The sequence below is a fragment of the Hemitrygon akajei genome, chromosome 5 (assembly GCF_048418815.1).
Source record: "Hemitrygon akajei chromosome 5, sHemAka1.3, whole genome shotgun sequence".
NCBI classification, from domain to species: Eukaryota; Metazoa; Chordata; class Chondrichthyes; order Myliobatiformes; family Dasyatidae; genus Hemitrygon; species Hemitrygon akajei.
In genome coordinates, this window is record NC_133128.1 from 182,825,138 (window position 1) to 182,851,774 (window position 26,637).

A 26,637-nucleotide genomic window follows, 5' to 3' on the forward strand; every position below is an offset into this window, starting at 1 on the left:
GCTGCTTTTGCATATCTCAGTAGAGATCTTTGTACATCAGATTTTCTGTGCGTTTCGTGCACTTCCTATACACTGATGAATATTTATCCATCCATTTGTTTCTGATTATGTAAATTGATCTTGCCCAAAACTTAGTTTACCTTGCTCACTTCAGTCTCAAATTCATTTTGGGTGCAAATTTTAATATCTGCCCCTAGTAGAAATTGTGGGAAGTTTTAAATGTAGATTAATACAGTATTCTTCAGTGAGTTGTATTTGCTAAGTCAACATTCTAAGCTTGATGGAGCATGAATGAAATGAGAAAAGCACTTTCCATGCTTTTAACAAATTTGTTATAATGCATCAGAGAATGTTTGCTGTTTTCCAGAGTACAAATTAAAGAACATGAATGTATGGGACAGAAATTTTTAACAAATGGTATTGCTAAGCTTTTTGCAGATTTGATTTTAAGATGGATAGAAATAATTGTAATTGAAATAAAATGACCTGTTAGCAAATGTGACTTTCAAGTCAACCCACATTAAGCCACATTAAGCAGCTTCAAATCAGGTTTATTCTAATCCCCTTTTATATTTGATCATACTATAACCCAAAGCATAGACATTCTTAGTGGTATTTTGTTCAATGGATGGTCTAGTTAGAGAAGGGGATGTATTATGCTTGCTGCATGGTTTGGATAAATACCATTCATTGCAAACCATCAGACCTTTTATCTGGAGCATCTTTTAAAGAGGCATCTTATTTTCTCTAAAGTACTTTTCTTTTGCCTTTCTAATCTGCTCTCATTATTACTTGGCTGTAAAGTCAGGCAGGTGTTCTTATACTTAATCTTTGTTAATTCTCCTGGTAAGGTGAGTGCCAAGGGTTGCATCTGATCGTTATAATTTAAACTGCATTCTTATTTTTGCGTTTCATTTTTGAATGTGGATTTGCAACCTGCACTAACATTTACTCCCTTCCTAGAAATAACTTAATGCAACGTGGTTGGTCAAAAATATTGCAGTTGTTAACTACAATTACAGCATTTTGTTAACCCTGCAAAATACCTTTAGTTGGATATACCATAAGATGAAATAGTTCGGAATACATGAGGTGTTGCTTATCAAATCAGGAAAAGGATTGAATTTTGGCCATTCCATTTTGTCCCTTGCTGACACTTGCCAGCTTCAGAACACATGCTAATGACATCTAGCTCTACATCTTTTGCCTCTCCATTGTCTCTGCACCATCAAATTTCACTGTGTAACAAAATGCCATTGAATAGATTATTGACTTAATCGTGATTACTGATGAAGCTGGCTTGAAATGCTTCTCCAACCCCATATTTGCTAATTTGATAACCCTGCTGTAGAATGCTCAATTTTTATGTGAAATAATATTAAAAGAATTGAAAAGGTCTCTTTACTTGTAAAGTAACTTTGATGACCATCTATAGATGTGTAGTGGAGAATATATTGACTGGCAGCATCACAGCCTGGAACGGAAACACTAATAAATCCTACAAAAAGTAGTGACACAGCCCTCCTCACCATTGAGCACACCTACATGGAACACTGTCGCAGGTAAGCAGCCTTCATCAACAGGGACCCCACCACCAACCAGGACATGCTGTCTTCTCACTGCTGCCATCAGGAAGAAAGTATAGGAGCCTCAGCATTCACTCTACCAGGTTCAGAAACAGTATTATTCCTCAACCATCAGGCTCTTGAACCAAAGGGATAACTTCACTCATCTTCACTTGCTCTATCATTGAAATGTTGCTGCAACCAATGGACTCACTTTCAAGGACTCTTCATCTCATGTTCTCGATATTGTTTATTTTGTATTTTCACAGCTTGTTATCTTCTGCATTCTGATCGAACACTTAAGTTGGGTGGTCTTCTATTGATTCTGTTATGGTTATTATTCAATAGATTTATTGAGTATGCCTTCAAGAAAATGAATCTCAGGGTTGTATATAGTGACATATATGTACTTTGATAATAAATTTACTTTGAACTTCAATGTCTCTATTACTCCCCCATTCAGAACTAGTTCTCTCCTTGTGGCCAGCGATCCGTTTCTATGACTCAGTGCATCTCATATCAAAACAAGTTCACTCCTATTGATCCCACTTGCGTATCATTCTCAAAACAGCCATTCTTCAACTTATGAAAAGGATAAGATAGAGCATAGAACAGCACAGTGCAGTATGGGCTCTTCGGTCCTTGATTTTGTGCCATCCTTTTCATCTACTCTTCAACCAATCTAACCTTACCCACCGACACAGCCCACACCCTCCATTTTACTTAACTAGAGTATCTTTTAAATGTCCCTAATGTAGAAGCCCCTACCACAACCACCTGCAGTGCATTCCAAGCACTTAGTAGAGGTAGGCCTTGGTAAGTCATGGTCGACCATGGATATTGCATCCTAGCTGTCTTTATATGAAAGTCAGGTCAGTACAATATGGAGAGCAAGCTGTTGCTCATGTAGCAGGCTCCTCCTCTCCACGCATCTGATGAACCCAAAGGAATGGCAGGGGCTGATGCATTTTGGCACCAGCAATGTCGCAGGAATTGTGTGCCACTGTTAAGCTCAACAGAGTACTACCTTAGAAGCTCCAACTCTGGATTTTTCCTTTGGGGTTTACTCCCAAAGCCTTCCCCATGTGTGGATATAGCTGCAAGGCAGCGGAGATCAGACTTTTCCATCTCCTAGTTGAGTGCCCACCACAACTGACAAGCCCCATCTGCCTGAAGTGACTGTTTTAAGGTTCCAGGAACTTGCCTCTGCCTCTGCTGTAAGTAGAGCAGTTCTGCCAGGCCTCATAACTAAGCCACATGTGAAGGCCAAGAGCTGAACATGGTTGTCAGAGGATATTTGAGGCACACACTATTGGAAGCATTTAAAAGGTAGTGAGAACATATTCCCATTACCACCACTGGCTACAATAACCATAAGAAACCAAGCAGTTATTCTGTAGGGGGACAAAGAAAACTATCTCTGACATACCCCTACACCACCTCCAAACACCTTTTATCTTTGCCATTGCCATCCTGGGAAAAAGACACTGGCTATCTACTCTATCTATGCCTCTTATCACCTTGTACACCTCCCCAAACTGACTGCATCCTCCTTCGTTCCAAAGAGCTCACACAGCTTTAACTCATAAGATGTGCTCTCTAATCTAGGCAGCATTCTGGTGAATCTCCTCTGCCCCCTTTCTATAGCTTCCACATCTTTCCTATAACGAAGCAACCAGAACTGCACACAATATTCCATGTGTTGTCTAACAATGGTTTAAGAGAGCTGCACCATTACCTTTCTGCTCTTGAACTTAATCCCCTGACAAATGAAGGCCAACACCATATATTTTATTAACCACCCTATCTACCTGTGTGCCAATTTTGAGGGATCTATGGATGTGAATCCCAAAATCCCCTGGTTCCTCCACACTGCTAGGAATCCTGCCATTAACTCTGTACTCTGCCTTCAAATTCAACCTCTCAAAGTAATTTACTTTACACTTTCTTGGATTGAACTCTATTCACCACTTCTCAGCACAGTTCTGCATCCTATCCATGTCCTGGTATTACCTATGGCAGCCTTCTGCACTATCCACAACGCCATCAATCTTCATGTCATCTGCAAACGTACTAACCCACTCTTCCACCTCCCTGCCCAAGTTATTTATAAGAGCAGAAGTTCCAGAAAAGATCGCTGCAGAACACCATGGTTCACCAACCTCCAGGCAGAATACACTCCATCTACTGATTTCTGCCTTCTGTGGGCAGGCAATCCCAAATTCACAATGGATTATGACTTTCTGGATAAACTTACCATGGCAAAACTTTTCAAAGACTTTACTAAAATCTGCGACAAACGGAGAAGATACGTACCCTGAGGTATATGCTTCATATATTGTGTTCAATTCTGGTCACCTCATTATAGGAAGGACGTGGAAGCTATGGAGAGGGTGCAGAGGAGATTTACCAGGATGTTGTCTGGTTTGGAGAACAAGTCCTATGAAGCAAGGTTAGCAGAGCTGGGACTTTTCTCTTTGGAACGTAGAAGAATGAGAGGGGACTTGATAGAGATCTACAAGATTATGAGAGGCATAGATAGGGTGGATAGTCAGTACCTGTTTCCCAAGGCACCAATAGCAAACACCAGAGGGCATATGTACAAAATTAAGGGAGGGAAGTTTAGGGGAGAAATCAGGGGTAAGTTTTTTTACACAGAGGATTGTGAGTGCCTGGAATGACTTGCCAGGGATGGTGGTGGAGGCTAAAACATTAGGGGTATTTAAGAGCCTCTTGGACAGGCACATGGATGAAAGAAAAATGGAAGGTTATGGGGTAGTGTGGGTTTAGTACTTTTTTTTAAGGATTATATGGGTCGGCACAACATGGAGGGCTGAAGGGCCTGTACTGTGCTGTAGAGTTCTATGGTTCTGTATCACTGGCTACATCTGTAAGTGTATGGACAACACTGATACCTCAAGAACAGTAATCCCACAGCCCTGGCTAAACACAGATCTGCACTCCCTACTAAAAGCATAGGACACTGCTTTCATATTGGGAGACAGAACAGCTCTCAGTGCAGCCAGAAGAAACCTCATCTTAGGCACCAAGATGGCAAAGACTGCCTACAAACAAAAAAATTCAGGAATACCTCTGTAATAACTATCCTCGGTGTATCTGGCTGGGCATCAAGGGCATTGCTGACTAGTTAAGGAAAAACAGCTGAGATGGCACCAGCGACTCCCTCCTCCCTGACACTCTATAAACAATTTTTATGGCATGCTTCGATGCATGCAGCACAGCACCAGCCACGAAAGCTAACCCTCCCCCCAGGTGAGTAAACACTGTCTGTAGCAGCAGCAGACATGAGAAGAACTCTGTGAGGCTGCTGGGCCAGACAACACCCCAGGCTGAGTACCCAGAGCTCGCTGACATCTTCATGGATATCTTCGCCACCTCACTGATCCAGGCTGCTGTCCCCACATGCTTCAAATCAGCAACTATCATCCTTGTGCCAAAGAACCCTACACCTTCAGAACAAAGTAGCTGACACCAATCATCATGAAGAGCTTTGAATGGCTGCTAATCGCACGCACCAAAAATTCTACTCCTGCCACACTGGACCCTCACCAGTATGTTTACCGACAGAACTGCTCCATGACAGATGCCATAGCATCTGGCATGCACCTGTCCCTGACACACCTAGAAAAAAAGGGACTCTTAAGTTGTGTATTGAATATTTCAGTAATGTTTGAGTAATCTTGTGTGTGTGTGTGTGTGTGTATGTGTATGTGCATATATATGTGTGTCTATTTTTTGATTAAGTATGTTTGTTCATTTAAATAATTAATTATGCATTATATGTATAAATACACGAATTGCATAAATCATCATGCTACCACGTGATACCAGTGCACCTCGCTTAAATTAAAGAATGACGTTAGACTCACATTTCAGACTCCTGTGTTTTCCTTTGAATCTGCTTCATGTTTTGAAGTCATAACTTATGTCAGAATGTTGCTTCTGGATTTCAGTTCAGTATTTAAGACTTTTCAAGAGTATTCAACAGTATTCATGGTCTAACAAACCTTGGTGAACAAACTCCTACCCCTTGGTCTAAATAGACCACAGTACAACTGAATGTTGAACTTTCTAACCAGAGAGTCCGGATGCACAGTGCTCCTCCCTCCTCCTCATTCTCAACACTGCTGCCCCTTCCCCCCATGACTGTGTACAGACCTCACTGCTGTACACTCTGATCGCACGTGACTGAATGACCCGAGGAATCACATTGTCAAGTTCGCCGATGTGGTGACAGTGTTGAGGTTCATCACAAACAACAATGAGACAGCCAACAGAGGAGGTAGAAGAGCTCAAGGTTGGGTGCAAGGAAAACAATCTCTTCGTCAGTGTCAACGAGTTCAGGAGAACTCGCATCACTCAGACTCCACTTTACAGCAGTGGCACAGCAGTGGAAACTGTGAGCAGTTTCAAACTCCTGGGAGTGCATATCTCACATAAACCCTTGTGGTCCCAGAACACATCTACATTTTCAAGAAAGCTCGCCATTGCCTCTACTTTCTCAGGAGGCTGAAGGGAGCTGGAGTGTGCACGTCTATATTCATGACCTTCTTCCGATGTGCAGCAGATAGCATGTAAAAATGCTGCATCAGTGCATGGTACCAAAACTGCACAGCAGTGGAGAGGAAAGCTCTACAACGGGGAGTCAGAACTGCGCAATGCATCGTTGGCACCATCCACGGCGTATAGACCCGAGAGGCGCTGGGAGAATGTCAGCAGTATCATGGAGGGTACCCCCCCCCACCCATTCTGCTCATGGACTGTTTGTTCCACTCCCATCAGGGAGGAGGCTATATCGCATCCACGCCTAGACCACCAGGCTCAAGAACAGTTGCTGTTCCCAAGCAATAAAGCAGAAAGCTGATCAACACCTCCACCCACTAACTCGCCCTGCTATACTCCCCCCACCACTTTATCCTTTCCTGTCAGAGTCAACTTATGTACAGACACTTCTGTGTCTATCATCACTTATGGACATACAATTGAGCTATGTTTATAAGCTACCTTACCTATTTATATTTGTTGTGCTCTTTATTATTATGTTCTTTATCTTTTTGTGTTTTCTTTTGCGCTCCATCAGATCCACAGTAACAGTTATTCCATTCTCCTTTACTCTTGTGCACTGGAAATTGCATTAAACAATCTTGAATCTTAAATTCAATACATCCACCATTCTACTGTCATCAATTTTTGATACTTCTTTGAAAAAGTCAATCATGCCCATGAGGTCACTTGTTCTTCATAACACTATACTGACTAACTCTAATCAGACTATGCTACTCCAAATGCCCATAAATACTGTCCCTAAGAAGCCTCTCCTTTAGTTTAACAACCACTGAGGTAAGATTTACAAGTCTGTAATTTCCAGAATTAATCCTATTACCTTTATTGAATAAAGGAACAGCATTTGTTATCTTCTAAACCCAGGTACTACTCTTGTGGCCAGTTAGAGATAAGAGCCACAGTAATCTCTCCCTCATTTCCCAAGGTAACCTGCAGTATATCCCATATGGTCACAGTTACTTATCTATCCTAATGTTCTTCCCAAACTCCAACACTGCCTTGTTCTTAACCTCTGCAAATTTCAACACATTGGTCTGTTCTACACTGACCTCACATTCAACAAGATCCTTCTTATTGGTGAACATTGAAGTGATCAATCCATTGAAGTGACCTCCCCTACTTCTCTGACTCCAGGCACATATTTCCCCCTTTATCCCTGCATGTTCCTACCTTAGTCATTCTTATGTTCTTTGTGTAAACTTAGAATGCTTTGGACTTCTCCTTAATCTTACTCACTAAAACGTTCTCATGTGACCTTCTAGCTCTCATAAGCATTGTCTTAAGCTTCTTCCTGGCTACTTTATAACACTCAAGAGTCCAGTGTGATGTTTGCTTCCTAAATCATAAATATGAATCCTTCTTCCTCTTGACTAAAAATTCCACCTATCTTAACAAGCATGGTTCTTTCACCCTACTATCTTTTCTCTGTCTCAATGGGACAAACTTAACCAGAATTTCATGCAAGTGTTCCCTCAACCTCCACATTTTTTGTGTGCATTTTCCTGAGAACATCTGCTCCCAATTTCCCAGTTTCCAAGTTTCTGCGTTATAGCCATGTAATTAGCCCTCCAGAAATGAAATACTTTCTTGTTTTATCTGCTCCTATCCTTGTCTATGGCCATGCTAAAGATCAGGGAGTTGTGGTAAATATGATCCATGGGGGCAAATATCAAAAAGACAGAGTGAAATAGACTCTGGATATTTTGGTGCAGTGTATTCCCATGGGTAGAAAGTGTAGCTTTATAGGAAAGTTTTTTTTTGAAAAGTGGGGTGGCGATGCGTCTCTGCCAAAGGAGTTGTAAGGCACTCCTTCCCTCTGCTAGCCTACAGGTCACCCATGAACAAAGTTTAGCACCTACTTAGCCCCCACCCCAAATCAGGGTCATGTGAAGCCATGGGAGCAGGTGGTGATTGGTTGTATAAGCAGCTGGTGCATATCACAGTCCTCGTTATGTGACCGTTGATGTCAGACAGACAATCTCTGAACAGTATTGATAATGGCTGTGGTCACATGTCTTGTAAAGACGCAGCGAAGAAGGCAGTGGCAAACCACTTTGTAGAAAAATTGTCAAGACCAATCATAGTCATGGAATGACCATGATCACCTAGGTCAAATGACACAGCACGTAACAAACAAATGATTTTTTTCCATAAAGTACCTTATTTAAGTTACATTAAGGCATTCATATAAGAAATGGAGTGGTCTACTTCTGTTTCTAACTTCTATGTCTGTGTAGGGGTAAATAGATTTTGGATGAAAAGACATGGAGAATTAAAACTAAATTTTAATAAAATTCCTTCATCATTCCATACTGGAATAAATCAAAGGATATACAGAATGCCATATTACTTTAAGTGTAGAAGAAAAACATAGAAGACAACACAGGAACAGGCCCTTTGGCTAACAATATTGTGCTAAGCTAATTAAATTAGAAATCAAATGCCCAGCTCAGCTCATTCCTTCTGCCCACATAATGTCCTTTCATTTGCAATATATTCACATGCCCATCTTAGGGCCCTTTGAACAGCCCCTAGCGTATTTATCTCCATTACCACCACAAGCAAACACATTCTAGGCATTCCCTCTGTGTAAAAAAAGGAATACAATTTGTCCTCTGCATCTCCTTTGAAGGTTTTCACCTCACCTTCAATGCATTTCAACTCAGGGAAAAAGATACTATCTGTTCCTTTCATAAACATTTAATCCTCTATCAAATTTCCCATCAGCCTCTGCTGTTCCAGAGGAAAAGCAACCCAAGCTTGTCCAATCTCACTTCATAGATGTCCTCTCATCCGGGAAGCATCCTGAGAAAAGCCTCTCTTGCATCCTCTCTAGAGCCTCAACATCCTTCCTATACCGGGGTGACCATCACTGAAAGTAATACTCCATTTGCAGCCTAACTAGAATTTTATAAAAGCTTCAGTATAACTTCCTGACTTTTGAACTCAATTTCTTCACCAATAAAGGCCAGCCTACCATATGCCTTCTTTACCTGTGTAGCTGCTGGTTGGGAGCTATGCAGCTGCACCCCATGATTTCTCTGCTCATCAACACTATTAAGAGTCTTAACAGTGTACTGTTTCTTCACAATTGATCTCCCAGGTGCAACACTTCATATTTGGCTGTGGTTAAACTCCATCTGCCATTTCTCTACCAATATCTGCTACTGAATTATATCACACTGTTTCCTTCGCCAGAATTCTACACTATCTTCCTATTATCTGCACTCTCACCAACCCACGCATCCACGTTTTAATCCCTACAGAAAACCACTAGTTACAGAGCTTCAGCCAGAATAAATCCCATCAACCACTACCCTATGTCTTCTAAGGGCCTGTATGAGTCTCTCTTGAGGACCTTGTCAAATACCTTACTAAAATTAATCCACAGACATCATTCTCAGCTCTACTTTCATCAGTCATCTTTGTGTGAGGCAAGTTTTGTCCCTAACTGAGATTTTTGAGGAGGTGACAAAGCCATGCTGGCTGCCACTGATTAGGTCATAGATGTCCAATTGCTCATAAATTTTATCCCTAACAATCCCCATGACTGATATGAGATTCACCAGTCTATGATCTCCAGGATCATGCTTGCTTCCTTCCTTGAATAATGGAACTACGGGAGCTGCTCTCCAGTCCTCCAGGACCTCACCTGTGTTTCGAAGGAACACAAAGATTGGTTAAAGCCCCAGTAATACCCACTCTTCCCCCTCAGACACCTGGGGTATATTCCTTTAAGCCTTGGGGGATGTACCTACTTAAAGTTCTTTGAGACCCCACACTACCTTCTTCTCTATCTTGAAATGCTGTAGGAAATTAAGACATTACACACTGATCTTCCTGACCTCCATGTCCTTCTCCTTGGTTAATACTGAGGCAAAGTACTGATTTAGGACTTCACCCACATCCTTTGCTTCCAAGCACATGGTCCTGTTTTATACTTAAGTTGTATGACCTAGATATTTTCTTGCCCTTGATGTATTTATAAACTGCCTTGGAATTCTCTTTAATTCTACTTGCCAGGGATATTTCTTGGCTTTCTTAATTCTCTTAGTTCTTTTCTGGCTTCTTTATATTTCTCAAGAGTTCTGTTTCATCTTATTTTCCTAAACTTACATGCATTTCCTTTTTTGCTTGACTAAATTCACCACCCCTCTTAACATCCAAGGTTCCCTGTCCTTGCCATCCTTGTCCACCCTTCTTTTGGAATATATCTTTTGTGTACTTGGTGGAGTTTGTTCTCCAAGTACCTTCCATATGTCAGATGTGGGCATGCCCAAAAAGAGCTCTTCCCAATTAACTTTCTCTAGTTCCTGCCTAATTTACCCTGCTCCAATTTAATACCCTCCCACAAGGTCCATACTGATCATCTGTTATCATCATCATCATTATGTGCTGCGTTATATGACGTGGGCGATCATGGTCTTTTCTCTATCCATGACCGTGACAGAAGGCATTATCTAGAGCTGTCCTAAAACTGAACGAGTTGTGATCACTCTTACCTAAGTGTTTTCCCACTGGCTCATCAGGTGCAGTAAGTCCGATCACCTGGTTGTACCTCTTCTCCCAGCATGTAGACAGAGACTAAAGACTGCAACAGCAGTGGTGAGGACCACAAAGGTATGGTTAAGGGAGGCGGAGGAGTGCTGACAGGATTACTTTGAGTCAGTGGACTGGACAATATTCAGGGATTCATCTTCAAAACTGAATAAATACGCCACAGTTGTCACTGACTCATCAAGACCTGTGTGGATGAGTCTGTGCCTTTGAGAACCCGAACCAAAAGCTGTGGATGAACTCGGAGATTTAGTGTCTGCTGAGGGCTCGATCTGTAGAATGCAAGTGTACAAGAAGTCCATATATGATCAATGGAAGGACAATTTAAGAGCTAAAAATCAATTCCAATTGAGATTATAGGCAGAATCAGATGCACATCAATTCTGGCTGGGTTTGGAGGTCATTACTTCCTTCAAAGCAAAACTGAGCATCATGAATGGTTGTGATGCTTCACTCTCAGATGAGCTCCATGCATTTTATGCATATTTTGAAAAGGAGAATAAAACTACACCTGTGCGACTCCCTGCAGCATCTGGTAACCCCGCGATCTCTGTCTTGAAGGCCGATGTCAAAACTTCTTTCAAGAGGGTGAACCTTCATATGGTGGATGCAATCTCACTGGCTCTCCACTTGGCCTTGGATCACCTAGACAATAGTAATACCCAAGTCAGACTGCTGTTCATTGATTACAGCTTGGCATTCAACATAATCACGCCTTCAGTTCTTATCAACAAGCTCCAAATCCTGGGTCTCAGCACCTCCTTCCGCAACTGGATCCTTGACATTCTCAACTGGAGTCTGAGCAGATTGGAAATAATGTCTCCTCCTCACTGACAATCAACACTAGCGCACCTCAAGGATGTGTGTTTAGCCCACTACTCTTTCTACACCCATGACTGTGCCTATTATAAATTTGCTGAAGACATAATTATTGTTGACAGAATTTCAGGTGGTGATGAAGAGGCACACAACAGTGAGATAGATCAGCTAGCTGAGTGGTGTTGTAACAATCAATGAGGAGGCATAGGAGCCTGAGGACACACGCTCAGCGTTTCAGGAACTGCTTGCTCCTCTCTGCCATCAGATTTCTGAATGGACCATGAACACTTCCTCACTATTTTCCCCTCTCTTTTTGCACTTACTTACTTAATTTCATTTTTAATTATATATCTACTTATTGTAATGTATAGTTTTTTTTATTGTTATGTATTGCAATGTACTGCTGCTGCAAAACAACAAACTTCACAACATATGCCAGTGATATTAAACCTGATTCTGATTCTGCCCTTCTTCTTGTAGAACTGTCAACACAATTATTTAAGAAACCCTCCTGGATACACATGACAAATTCTAAACCCCTTGCACTAGGGAGCTGCCAGCCTATATCAAGGAAGTTAAAGTTTCCCATTACAACAACTCTATTGTTTTTATACCTCTCACAACTCTGCTTGCATACATGATCCTAGTGGCTTTTAGAAGGTCTTCCTTGGTTTTGAGTTCTTGCCATATAGACTGATGATCTGGAGTCAGCTGGAACTAATTTAATCTGGAGTGGATGAGCCCTTGATTATGTTTCCTCTGACTGCAGTTGTGTTCTTGTCCCTGATTAATCTTGGAATTTCACTCCTCCATCACTTTTACCTCCTCCTATACTTATTCTAAAACATTGAAATCCCGGAGCTTCTCTCAACCAAGTATCTGTAATGGTCACAACATCATATTTCCACCAGCTGCAAGTTCATCACCCTTACCCATAATACTCTTAGCATTAAAATACGCACACTTCAAGCTGCCTGTCCCGTTGTGTCTATTAATTCATTCCTGTCTGGTTTTTACTGGACATGACATCTAACTTCCTCTCAATACCAACATTTTCTGACTCTGCTCTAGCTCCCAACCCCCTGCCAATGAAAATGGTAAAAGCAAAGGTTTTTTTTACATGTATGAACTGCTTTAGCTGAAATCAATGTCAAGTTTGTCACAAATGTGAATGCGTAGAAACGTAGCCTGTGCATTATTAATATTGTAAATATCAATATGATGCTGATAACGTACATGATGTAATATAATGGATGTACGATGAGATAATAAACAGTAAATGTGTGGAGGTTCTTTTCCAATTAATGCACTTAGACAGGTGTCAATATTTATCTGTAGATATGGGAAATATTATGTGATGTATAAACTAATTTTGCATGTCTTTTGAAAGAGTCGTTCTACAAAGCAACAGAAGATTCAAACTCACTTAAAGCTGGTTAACAGAGGAGGGATTGAATATCTGAAATAATTAGAAAGGAATTAATAAAGACTCAAGCCAAGTGCACAGTTAATTAAGACAGAATTTAATCCCATACACTCCTTGAGAGAATGCAGCACAGTGTTGCAATTTCAGTTTTTAAGGCTAATTTAGAATAAACCTTTCAGGCATTTCACTATTGTAGTTGCCAGGACAGCCATTCTACTGTTCTCTTTGCTGTGACTGCCACCTTATGTTGCTGTTTTTGACGCATTGCAGTAGATCGTGAGAGATGAACAGCATATAAATTAAGTAGCATTTTTATGTGAATGTAAAGAAGAGGATGATCCCCATTCCATGCAATTATGATAAATTGTAAACTGTAAAATACAGATTTAGAGATTCTTTCAACAAAGAGGGAGTTATTTTGTAGTTTATATATATTTAAAGTAAATTTTCACTTCAATAACGTTACTAAGCACAAGTACATATTCCCAGTAGACTTGGGTGCCATTTGTTAGTTGGAAAACATGATACTAAAAATAATCCTGGTGTTTATGCTGTGTAAGGGATAACATTAGGGGTGCACAGTGCACTGACTGAATATAGATCAAATTTTATTTTTATTCAGTATTCTTAAAAATTACTTTTGAGCTCCAGGAACTAATTTCATAATTCTCCATTCTTTTTTAATGCTGCAACTAAGTGGGCATTTTTTGACATTTGAAATGTATTTTTAAAGTATTTAATGATCTGTCAAATTGCAATATTAGGTTGACAATGTGGGATTGAGTTGCACCTTGCTTTATGAGACAAGGGCTCTTTCAGCTGGCGCTCTGAAGTGGGGCTCCTTTCAGCAGTATTCTGTGAGATGGGGACAATGAATTGGAATTAATGTGGTGAGTAATGTGCAAGATAGGGCTGCCCCATTTACAACAGGAAAAGCTATTTTTCACAGTCAGAAATGCAAAATCTCCACAGTCTTGACCCCCATTTCAACAACCGAGTAACAGGACAGAGTACTGTTGATTTTGAGACAGAAGTTGTCAGGGGCACTATAGATTTACAATGCTGGCCACTTCTAAGACTCACAAGAAAGGTGTTTTATTGCAGCAGTGCATAACAGATGCTGATTTTGTTTTGGTTATATATTTAAAAACACAAATCCCAATGTTCTCAGTTCTATATTGGAGATATCTTCATGTTTTCTTCACGGCCTTCTGACTGCGCTAGTTTTTATCACTTTATTCCTTGCATCCCTTGTCTGCCCACTCACTGTATCAGTCATTACCCCCCCCCCCCCGCTGCCACACTCACTGTTCCCCTTTCTATCTCACCTCCCCCCTCCACTATCTACATTGCTTCTTTCCACCTGACCAATGAAGTCACCATCTGCCACAAACCAGGAAATGCTGAAAATACTCAGCAGGCCAAGAAGCATTTGGCCTGAGGTTGACGGCCTTGTGCTTGAACATGGAAGCACAATTAACCTAAAATGTTGACTGTTTCGTCTCTCAACTTTCCATCTGTCTAAAACTAGAATTTGTCTAAAATTATAATAGAGTGACTTCTTATAGATCATATTTACCACTTATTCAGATATGACTTATTGATCCTAATTACATAGAATCATACCAAGACAGGCTCATCAGCCCATCTAGTCCGTGCTGAATCACTTAACCTGGCTGCTATCGACCTGCACCTAGATAACTATTTTTTTTATTATTATGTTGTTCTCTTTTAGGTGGATATGCACTTTATGAAAAAGATACCTCCAGGCGCAGAGGCTTCAAATATCTTAGTCGGAGAACTTGAATTTCTGGATCGATCAATTGTTGCATTTGTTCGTCTATCTCCAGCTGCTGTTCTATCTGGAGTTGCTGAAGTTCCAATCCCAACACGGTCAGTCTTGCAGATGCACATTGCTTGTTACTCTCTGATAAGCAGCTGTTCATAATGAACGTGCTGAAACATCAATTAGAACCCGAAACATTTCAGCTGATAAGGACCTTTAGCACAATATGTTCTCTTTTAAGTCTAATCTTGGTAACCCAAATATTTTAGATCATTTGGGAACAAATTGCTAAGGTGAAAGATATTAGGGCCTCTGCTCAGACCAATAAGAAATTATTGTTTATTCCCCTAACACCGATGAAACTATCAGGGATTGGTGGACTGCTTTGACTCTAGCCTCCCTTATAGCTCCACTTATTTTATGTCAAAATGAGACTTCTGAGCCCCTGTGGCTTGAATTGAACAGAATAGAAAATTTTCTTGAAAAGAAGGTAAATCTTTGTTCATTCTTTAGTTATGTGCAGTATCATATGACGTGGTTGATCATGATCTATGACCATGATTGTTCTTGGCAAATTTTTCTGCAGAAGTGGTTTGTCATTGCCTTTTTGTGGGCAGTGTCCTTACAAGACGGGTGACCCCAGCCATTCTCAATACTCCTCAGAGATTGTCTGCCTGGCAGCAGTGGTCGCTAAACCAGGACTTGTGATGTGCACCAATTGCTCATACAGCCATTCACCACTTGCTCCTATGACTTCACATGACCCTTACCCAGGGGCTAAGCAGGTACTACACCTTGCCCAAGGGTGACCTGCAGGCTAGCGGAGAGAAAGACTGCCCTACACCTCCTTTGGTAGAGATGTATCTCCACCCTGCCACCCATGGAAAATGTTTACATTTCCAAAAATTGATTTTGTTTTTCCTTTGTAAAATGTTCCCTTAAAGTTCTCCTGTGTTGCTAAGTTGCTTCATTTTCCCACTTATGGTTGATTTGACGAAAGCAGAAAACTACTTTTTTAAGAGGATAATTTTTTAGAGTCCATCGAAAGAAATGTTAACCTTGTTCAAATGTAGTTTACAATGTGATTCTGGGTGTAAGGAAATAAAACCCGGAGAACTGTAATGAGTGTGGTGGTGAGATTGGTGACATTTATTAAGACAGAGGTTTTACAATGAGCTCATGAAGGATTGCTGCTACATTAATATTCACGGAGATGAGAAAAGTTTAATTATTAATGTGGCATTGATAGATAAAGTTACTTGTAGGATACCTTCTATGTTACAAGGGCTTCAATGTTTTGGATGTAAATAATCTGATATAAGGGAGAAACATTTATATCCTTTAAATTTTTTTTCCCCATCATAGATTTTCAGACCACAATTATCGATGTTGACACAGAAGAATTGTGCTCAGCTGAGTCATCGTCAGTGTCAGAAGCATATTTAATGATGTTGCTCTTAATGCATTTAGCATGTTTCTCGTGGGAAAGTAGGTCATGTTAATCCACGATGTGTCTGCTGCTGGTCAATCAAAACTAGTCAGGTTTTAGTACTCCTGCATCTCTCACAGTTCATCTTTTAGAGTCTGAGCAGTCCTGAACGAGAATGAGGGAATGAGAGACATGCAAGTCCCATTTAATATACTTCTACAAAATGCTGGAGGAACTCAGCTGGAGGAATTCATTAATTCCATTAATGAATCAGGCATTGATGGAAATGAATAAACAGTTGAAGTTTTGGCTGAGCCCCTTCCTCAGCCTCAAGACATTGACTGTTTGTCCGTTTCCATAGATGCTGCCTGACCTACTGAGTTCCTCCAGCATTTGACGTGTGTTGCTCTGCATTTCCAGCTCTGCAACTTCCTTGTATTTATTTCCACTATGTGTCTGACAAGCCTATCCTTTCCTCTGTAAGGAGAACGAAATTTAACTCTGCTCTTAAAGTGCAGCCCTTTCTAGTAAATGCTAACAAATTTGTCATCTTAATTCCATGGGACCATAAGGAGCTGAATTAAGCCATTCAGCCCATCGAGTCTGCTCATACCTTCTGTACCTTCCTGTTATCTATGTATATTTGTCTTTTTTTGTTCAAAGACAATTACGTATGGACATTATGTATGGTGGGCTGAGAAAAAAGGTGTCAGGCACTCCTTCCCACTGCTAGCCTGCAGGTCACCCTTGGGCAAGGTGTAGCACCTGCTTAGCCCCTCTCTCCTGATCAGGGTCATGTCGAGTCATGGGAGCAGGTGGTGGATGGTGGTATGAGTAGCTGGTGCATGTCACAAATCCTAGTTATGTGACCACTGACGCCAGGCAGACAACCTTTGACGAGACGCTGCCCAGAAGAAGGCAATGGCAAACTACTTCTGTAGAAATATTTGCCAGGAACAATCATGGTCATGGATAGACCATGATCGTCTATGTCATATGACATGGTACATAATGATGAAGATCGACATTTGCCAGGCTTCCATCATCTACAAACTTTGATTTTCCATTCTTTCTACCCATTTTCCCATCTCCCTCTCCTTTGAAACTTCCTTGCCCCCTTACCTAACTTATCTCTCAGAATGCTGATGAACATGTTGACTCTGTTTCTCATTCCACACTCGCTGCCTGACCTGAGCATTTTTGGTACCACACACAAAATGCAGGAAAAACTAAGCAGAGTAGGAAAATGAATAGTCCACATTTCAGGCCAAAACCAGGGTATTTTAGCCAAAACATTGACTGTTCTTTTCCCTATATACATGCAGCCGGAGCTGTTGAGTTCCGAACTCTAAAATCCGAAGTAAATTTATTTTCAAGTTACATATATGTCATCATTTACAATCCTGAGATTCATTTTCTAGCAGGCTTACTCAGTAAATCCAAGACACATATTAGAATCAATGAAAGACTGTACCCAACAGAACAGACATGCAATCAATGTGCAAAAGGCAGCAAACTCTTCAAATACAAAAGAAAAATAATAAACAATAAGCAATAAATAGAGAACATGAGATGATGAGTTCTTGAAAATGGGTCCATACTTGCGGAAACAATTCAGTGGTTGGGCAAGTGAAGTTATCCCCACTGGTTTAAGAGCCTGATGGTTGCGGGATAATTCCTGAACCTGGTGGTATGGATTCTGGGGCTTCTGTACCTTCTCCTGATGGCAGCTGTGTGAAGAGAGAGCATGGTCTAGATGGTGAGGGTTCCTTGATGATGGATGCTGCTCTCTTGTGAGAGAGCTCTGTGTAGATGTGCTCAGTGGTGGAGAGGGCTTTATCCATGATGAACTGGGCCATTATGTTTGTTGAATTTTCTGTTCAAGAGCATTGGTGTCTCCTAACCAGGCCGTAATGCAACCAGTCAGTATACTCTCCACCACACATCTTTGTCAAAATGTTAGGTGTTGTGCCGAATCCTTGCAAGATTCAAAGGAAGTAGAAGCACTGCTGTGGTTTCTTCTTAATAGCACTTGTGTGCTGGACCCAGGACAGCCCCTCTGAAATGATAAAACCATCTAGCGTTTTTGTCTGTTTTTTTCAAGATTGTCTGTATTGGCAGAATCTCTTGTGTCTGGGCATTTTTGATATTTTCTGTTTGATTTTGTATTCCTTCTTTCCCACTGAGGATTGCAACACAAGCAGCTTTTGCATATTGCAGTTACTCCTGCTTCATTGGTTGTTGGTTAGAGTTAACTGTGTCACAGGGACGCAGGGTCATGGGTTTGCTAAGTGAGACGGAAGACACTGATTATAAATTCCGCATTGATCATTTATTTACAAAGAGTAAAGCATTTGACCAAATTTCCAAGTCCTGCCAAGTCACACTGACCAGTCAACAAACAGATACTTAGCTAAGCATGTGCGTAGGCCCTTCTGTATCTGCAGCGTACTTTCTCAATGGATCTTCAGCACTGGTCGTGACCTCAATGTGAAAATTAGTGCCCTGAAGACAAAGGAAGGACACCTGTAACTGGATACTGGTGCCATGGCACAGAAGGCAACCAATGGGAAAGCTGCTGCATCCTTCAAACAGGCCAATCGATGACCGGCTTGATAGAAGCAGCTTTTCAACTGACAAACTAACCAACCACCATTTCTGTTTGCCACCATACACATTTCTGTACATTAACTCATCACCAAATCCCAATCGCATGAACTCTTACCTACTGTCACAGCTCTCGTGTGAGAGTTTATGAAAATCCTTGGAAACTTTGAAAATGTCTCATGTTCACTGGTTTTCCCATGAACTACCTTGCTAGTTACATCTTTAGAAAATATTTATAAAGTAAAATCATAAAATAGTTATCAGAGAGAATGAAGGCATCTAGCTTTCTGTGAGAGTTAGTTCTCATGGCCCTTTCTTTATGAATTTTTCCTTATGATCTCTATGCCTGATTATTTTCTTACAATTAATTGTCTTCCCCTTATACTTGCAACCACTAGTCCTTGATCACCAATGGTAACAGCCTTCCACTGTTCCAAACCCTTCATTATTTTATATACTGTGATCAGACTTCCATTCAATCCCAGTACCTACAATTTACCATTGTAACTATAGTCCCTCATCTGGGGATGATTCTTATAAATCTTTTTTTGGACCTTCTGTAATGTCCTATCCTTCCAATGATTCAATGAACAGAATTGAACACAATCATTTAAGTTTGGATTGGTGTTTCTAATGATCTAAACCATGGTTTGAAAGGGAATTGCTTATGGATAAATAGATACATCTGGGAGGAGGTACAGAAGTCTGAAGACCCATACTGGGTGTGGAACAGCTTCTTCCCACCTGCCATCAGATTTCTAAATGATCCATGAATACTGACACATTATTCCTTTTTTTGCACTATTTATTTATTTTATAATTTATAGTAAATTTTATTTATTTGTGCTATACTACTGCCATAAAACAAAAAAAATCACTTGATATTAACCAGTGATAAAATATCTGACTCTGATTTTGTTGGGTTTTGAAGAATGGAATGAAATTTTCAGGTGAATTGATTAAGAAAAAACAACTTGAATACTGGTGATTTGCAAACTGCGGATAAAATCTGGATAGAGAATTTAGCAACAAAAAGTTTGACCAAATGATAGATTAGGAGATTGCTGTTAAGGTGGCAGGTGCTTTTGATAGTTATGTTAGGACGTATTCTGGAGTTAGGGTATATAACAAATATTAAGTTTAACAGCAGCTATTCTTCAGACATGAATATGGATTGTAGATTAGATTTAAGATGCAGCCCTGAACAATAGTTTTCCTGAATCTGTTAACACTAGCTGATTGAAAACCAAACACTGATGATTAACTTTCATTTTACGTGTCTGGTGTGTGGGTGAGAACAAGGAGGTGTGTGAAAAATTTATGTAATTCAAAGGAAGCATTGTAACTATAGAATTGTCCTGCTGTTAACCTTTAATCTTTAGCATATAAAATGTCATGGAATATTGGGTTGAGGAGGCCTCTTCCTCCGAGAGTGTCTCATTTTGTTGAATAAAACACTTCTGTAAACACTAGCTTCAGTGTCTCTCCGTTGACGTTACAACAGTTATAGGATGTCAAGTTTGAATACCAGATCTGGATCAAATGATTTGTCAGAGTTTTGTATAGTTTGGAACAACAGGTATAAGGTAGCCCAAATCTGTTAAGAAACTGGCAACTTTTTATGTGAGGTTGTGGCAGAAGATTTGTTAGTTGGGTTTGTGGAATGGAGTTTGTTCAGGCTTTTTCTCTCTACATTTTGAACTCTTTGAAGTTTTAAAAAAACTTGTTGTCCTCAGTGCATGAGCTCCTGTTATGGAAGGGTTTCATATTCCACTTCATTGTTTCCCAGTTACAGCTTCTGTGTGGCAAGCAACCATATGCCTTTTCACTGTCACATGACTGCAGTGTAACATGCACTACAATTATTCGATTGTGCATTTTATGTTCAGTGAGGCATTGCCCTAGAGACTAATTATAGGATGTTGCTTTCTTTGTACAGACAATTGCAAAGTTTTACTGCCCTGTGGTTTATGTTCTTTGTTGTGTGGTTAGGAGTTCCATGGAGCTAACATCTTTTCTATCGGAAACAAATAACCTTATTTCCCAGGAGGGTCTCTTCAGTTTTTTGTTTACTTCCAAGTGGTCAGGGAAGTGATCAATTTCTTTGTAGAAATGTTTTTGAAAACATTTTGCTGGCTGGGTGTGCTATTGATGGACAAAAAAATTCAATAGTAATCTCATTTCAATTGAAAGGGAGCAAATAACCAGGTGCAAAAATGGCAAACTGAGTATAGCTGCTGAAACAGTGGGAAGTTTGTCTCTGGCTACTGTTCTCTGGTCATGTTCAACTTTATTTTTGCTTGCATTTGTGAGAGTGTGTCTGTTACTTTGCTCATGTGGAAATGATCTGAGATGTAGTGTCATGGAAGTTTCATTGTTATTGAAAGTACCATTCAAATATTATCCCATGGAACAGTATCATTGCAGCAGCTGATAATAGGTCAGTAATTGTAGTGGTTGGCACAAGGCTTTACAGTGCCAGTGACCCGGGTTCAATTCCTGCCACTGCCTGTAAGGAGTGTGTGAGTGAGTGTGTGAGTGAGTGTGTGAGTGAGTGTGTGAGTGAGTGTGTGAGTGAGTGTGTGTGTGAGTGTGTGAGTGAGTGTGTGTGAGTGTGTGTGTGAGTGTGTGTGTGTGTGTGTGTGTGTGTGAGTGTGTGTGTGTGTGTGTGTGTGTAATATATATATATATATAGAGGGAGAGAGGATAACGGCTCATGCATAGTTTGTCCTCCTAGTGAGCACCTTTATGCTATTCACTCAGCACTGAAATCAGAGCAGAAAGTACTGGAAAGACTTTGCAGATGATGCAACATTGTTGAAACAGAAATAGTCTTTTCATGTCGAAGATATTTTGAACTGGGTAATCAGTGTTCTAAATGCTCCTCCCTCGATTTAATTCTGCATGGAAAAGTTTAATTCTGCAAATCACCTCAAATTTTTGACTTGGTTTTAGATCAATTGCATAGTTAGAGATACTCTATCCTAATATTTTGTAAACCTTAAATATACAAAGTTGCCATTCATTGCATAATAAACAAAAACACATTATAAATATCGGATATATTTCTTTCCAAGATCAAATTGAGTGAGAGAAATGTAATATTTCCTTTAGTACCAGCCCTATGACATACCACCAAAATGTGTGATAGGTTTAATTATGAGAAAATCTGTGAGAAACAGAACAAACAGTACTTTCCTATATTCCATAAGGACATAAGATATAGGAGAATTAGGCCATTTGGCCCATTGAGTCTGCTCTGCCATTTCATCATGGCAGATCCATTTCCCCTCTTAGCCACAAACACCTGCCACACCCCCCTCCCCCCCCCCCCCATATGCCATGACTGATCAATAATTTATCAACGTTTTCCTTAGGTATACATAAAGACTTGTACTCCACAGCTGACTGTGGCAACAAATTCCATGTATTCACCACTTGCTGGCTCAAGAAATTTCTTCTCAACTCCATTCTAAAGGGACACCCCTCTATTCTGAGTCTGTATCCTCTGGTCTTAGACTCTCCCACCATAGGAAACATCCTCTCCACATCCACTCTATGCCTTTCACCATTCTGATAGGTTTCAATTAGGTCACCCCTCATTGTAACAATCCAGAGCCATCAAATGCTCTTCATATGACAAGCTGTTCAATCCTGGAATCATCTTCCTGAAACTCACTGGAACGCACTCCAGTTTCAGCACAATTTTTCTAAGATATGGGGCCCAAGACTGCTCACAATACTCCAAGTGAGGCCTCACCAGTGCTTTACAAATTCTCAACATTACATCCTTGCATATTCTAGTCCTCTTGAAATGAATGCTAACATCACATTTGCCTTCCTCACCACAGACTCAACTTACAAATTAACCTTTAGGGTCTCCTGCATAAGGACTCCCAAGTCCCTTTGTGCCTCAGATTTTTGTAATTTCTCTCGATTTAGAAAGTAGTCAACCCTTTCATTTCTTTTACCAAGGAGCATGACTGTACACTTCCAACACTGTATTCCATCTTCCACTTCTTTGTCCATTCACCTCCATCTGTTTTCGTATTATCTGCAAACTTTACAACAAAGTCATCAATTTCATCATCCAAATCATGGACAAATAACATAAAAATAATTGGTCCCAACAGACCCCTGTGAAGCACCAGTAGTCACCAACAGCCAACCAGAAAAGGCACCCTTTATTCCCACTCTTTGCCTCCTGCCAGTCAGCCACTACTTTATCCATGCCAGAATCTTTCCTGCAATACCACGGGCTCGTAGCTTGTTAAGCAATCTTGTTAAAGGCCTTCTGAAAATCCAAGTACACAATATCAGCCTTTAATTCTCCTTTGTTTATTCTGCTTGTTATTTCTTCAAAGATTTCTAATAGATTTGTCAGGCAAGATTTTCCCTTGAGAAAACCATGCTGTCTGTGGCCTATTTTATTATTTGCCTCCAAGTACCCCAAAACCGCATCCTTAACAATAGACTCCAACATCTTCCCAACCAATGAGGTCAGAATAACTGGTCCATATTTCCTTTCTTCTGCTTCTCAAGTCAAGTCAAGTCAAGTCGCTTTTCACTGTCATTTCGACCATAACTGTTGGTACAGTACACAGTAAAAACGAGATGTTTTTCAGGACCATGGTGTTATATGAAACAGTACAAAAACTACACTGAACGACATGAAAACAACACAGAAAAAAGAAACTACACTAGACTACAGACCTACCCAGGACTGTGTAACAAAACAGTGCAGGCATTACAATAAATAATAAACAAGACAATAGGCACAGTAGAGGGCAGTAAGTTGGTGTCAGTCCACTCTCTGGGTATTGAGGAGTCTGATAGCTTGGGGGAAGAAACTGTTTCATAGTCTGGTCGTGAGAGCCTGAATGCTCTGGTGCCTTTTCCCAGATGGCAGGTGGGAGAAGAGTTTGTATGAGGGGTGCGTGGGGTCCTTCAAAATGCTGTTTGCCTTGCAGATGCAGCGTGTGGTGTAAATGTCCATAATGGCAGGAAGAGAGACCCCGATGATCTTCTCAGCTGACCTCACTATCTGCTGCAGGGTCTTCCGATCCGAGATAGATAGATAGATAGATACTTTATTCATCCCCATGGGGAAATTCAACTTTTTTTCCAATGTCCCATACACTTGTTGTAGCAAAACTAATAACATACAATACTTAACTCAGTAAAAAAATATGATATGCATCTAAATCACTATCTCAAAAAAGCATTAATAATAGCTTTTAAAAAGTTCTTAAGTCCTGGCGGTTGAATTGTAAAGCCTGATGGCATTGGGGAGTATTGACCTCTTCATCCTGTCTGAGGAGCATTGCATCGATAGTAACCTGTCGCTGAAACTGCTTCTCTGTCTCTGGATGGTGCTATGTAGAGGATGTTCAGAGTTTTCCATAATTGACCGTAGCCTACTCAGCGCCCTTCACTCAGCTACCGATGTTAAACTCTCCAGTACTTTGCCCACGACAGAGCCCGCCTTCCTTACCAGCTTATTAAGACGTGAGGCGTCCCTCTTCTTAATGCTTCCTCCCCAACACGCCACCACAAAGAAGAGGGCGCTCTCCACAACTGACCTATAGAACATCTTCAGCATCTCACTACAGACATTGAATGACGCCAACCTTCTTAGGAAGTACATTCGACTCTGTGCAATTCCGAACCAGGCAGTGATGCAGCTGCTCAGGATGCTCTGAATACAACCCCTGTAGAATGTGATGAGAATGGTGGGGGGGTTGGGAGATGGACTTTCCTCAGTCTTCGCAGAAAGTAGAGACGGTGCTGGGCTTTTTTTGCTATGGAGCTGGTGTTGAGGGACCAGGAGAGATTCTTCGCCAAGTGAACACCAAGAAATTTGGTACTGTTAACAATCTCTACTGAGGAGCTGTTGATGTTCAGCAGGGAGTGGTTGCTCCGTGCCCTCCTGAAGTCAACAACCATCTCTTTTGTTTTGTTCACATTCAGAGACAGGTTGTTGGCTCTGCACCAGTCTGTTCGCCGCTGCACCTCCTCTCTGTATGCTGACTCATCGTTCTTGCTGATGAGACCCACCACGGTTGTGTCATCGGCGAACTTGATGATGTGGTTCGAGCTGTGTGTTGCAGCACAGTCATGGGTCTCTCCCTTCTTGAAGAGTGGAGTGATATTTACATTTTCCCAGTCTCCTAGAAACATTCCAGAATCTAGTGATTATTGAAAGATCATTAGGACCTCTGTTACCAGGAACTTGCATCATACTGCTAGGGTCTTCCAGAGTGAAGATTGATGCAATATACTTATTCAGTTTGTCTGCCATTTCATTGTTCCCCCATTACTACCTCTCCAGCATCATTTTCTAGTGGTTTGATATCTCTTTTACACTTTATGTATCAGAAGAACCATGGCTGACAAGGGAAGTCAAGGCTTTCTGTTGTTTTTGACTTTCCTTGTTAGCCATGGCTGTGTCATCTTGCCTTTAGAATACTTCTTCATCTTTGAGATGTAGATATCCTGTCCTGCCCGAATTGCTTCCAGAAATTCCAGCATTTGCTGCTCTGCTGTCATCCTTTCCAGTGTTCTTTTCCAGTCAGTTTCGTCAACTCTTCTCTCATGCCTCTGTAATTCCTTTTACTCCAGTGTAATACTGATACACCTGACTTAGCTTCTCCTTCTCAAACTTCTGTGTGAATTTGATCATATTATGATCACTTTTCCCTAGTGATTCCTTTACCTTAAGCTCTCAATTTAATTCTGGTTCATTGCACAACACCCAATCCAGAATAGCTGATCCCCTACTGGGCTCAACCATGAGCTGCTCTAAAAAGCCATCTCGTAGGCACTCTAGAAATTCCCCCTCTTGGAATCCAGTACCAACCTGATTTTCGTAACCTACCCGCATATTGAAATCCCCAATGACTATTGTAACATTACCCCTTTGGCATACATTTTATATCTCCCATTGTAATTTGTAGACCACATTCTTCTACTGTTTGGGGGTCTGTATACAACTCCCATCAGGGTCTTTTTACCCTTGCAGTTCCTTAGCTCTATCTACAATGGTTCAACACCTTCTGACCCTATGCTACCTCTTTCTAATGATTTAGTTTTGTTTTTTACCCCCTCTGCCTTTCTGCCTGTGCTGCTGATACAATGTGTGTCCTTGAACGTTAAGCTCCCAGCTATAATCATCTTTCAGCCATGATTTAGTCATGTCTATGACATCATACATGCCATTCTGTAACAGTGCTGCAATTTCAACACACACAAAATGCTGGAGAAACTCAGGTCAGGCAGTATCTATGGAGAAGAGTATAAGCAGCTGACATTTTTGGCCGAGAACCTTCCTCAGGAAGAAGGGTCCAGAAGCAGTCCTAAAGAAGGGTCTCAGACAGTTTTGACTGCTTACTCTTCTCGTATGACGCTGCCTGACCTGCTGAGTTCCTCCAGCATTTTGTGTGTGTGTTGCTTTGGATTTCCAGCATCTGCGAACTTTCTCCAGTTTGTGATTTACTTTACCATATTAATTTTTCTATTTGTTACAGCACTGACATTTTTTCTTGCAGTTTTAGCATGGATTTAGCTAGCATGATTTAAAGAAGATTTTAGGAGTACAATTGTCTTTTGCATTTATGAAATACCTGTTGCTGATCAAAGAAAAGCTAGTTTAATGATTGTTTGGTCTTCAGTCAGACATTAAGGAAACTATTAATATTGAAACATTGATATTCTCATCACGAGTGCCCCCCCGCCCCCCCCCCCAGTGCTGTGTGCTCAGCCAACTGCTGTACACCCTGCTCCTGCTTTCACATGATCACATGGTCAAATGTTCGAACAATCATGTCGTCAAATTTGCCGATGTCATGGTGGTTGATGGAGCTCA

The 26,637-nt window shown here is 40.8% G+C and overlaps 1 protein-coding gene across 1 annotated transcript in view; it reads left to right on the top strand.

The window, feature by feature from the left end:
• The window catches only part of LOC140728532 (sodium-driven chloride bicarbonate exchanger-like), a 275,952-nt gene that overhangs the window by 177,970 nt on the left and 71,345 nt on the right, over positions 1–26,637 (top strand). The window contains 1 exon segment of the mRNA XM_073047392.1: positions 14,687–14,844. Within this exon segment, the coding sequence (XP_072903493.1) occupies positions 14,687–14,844 (158 nt within the window).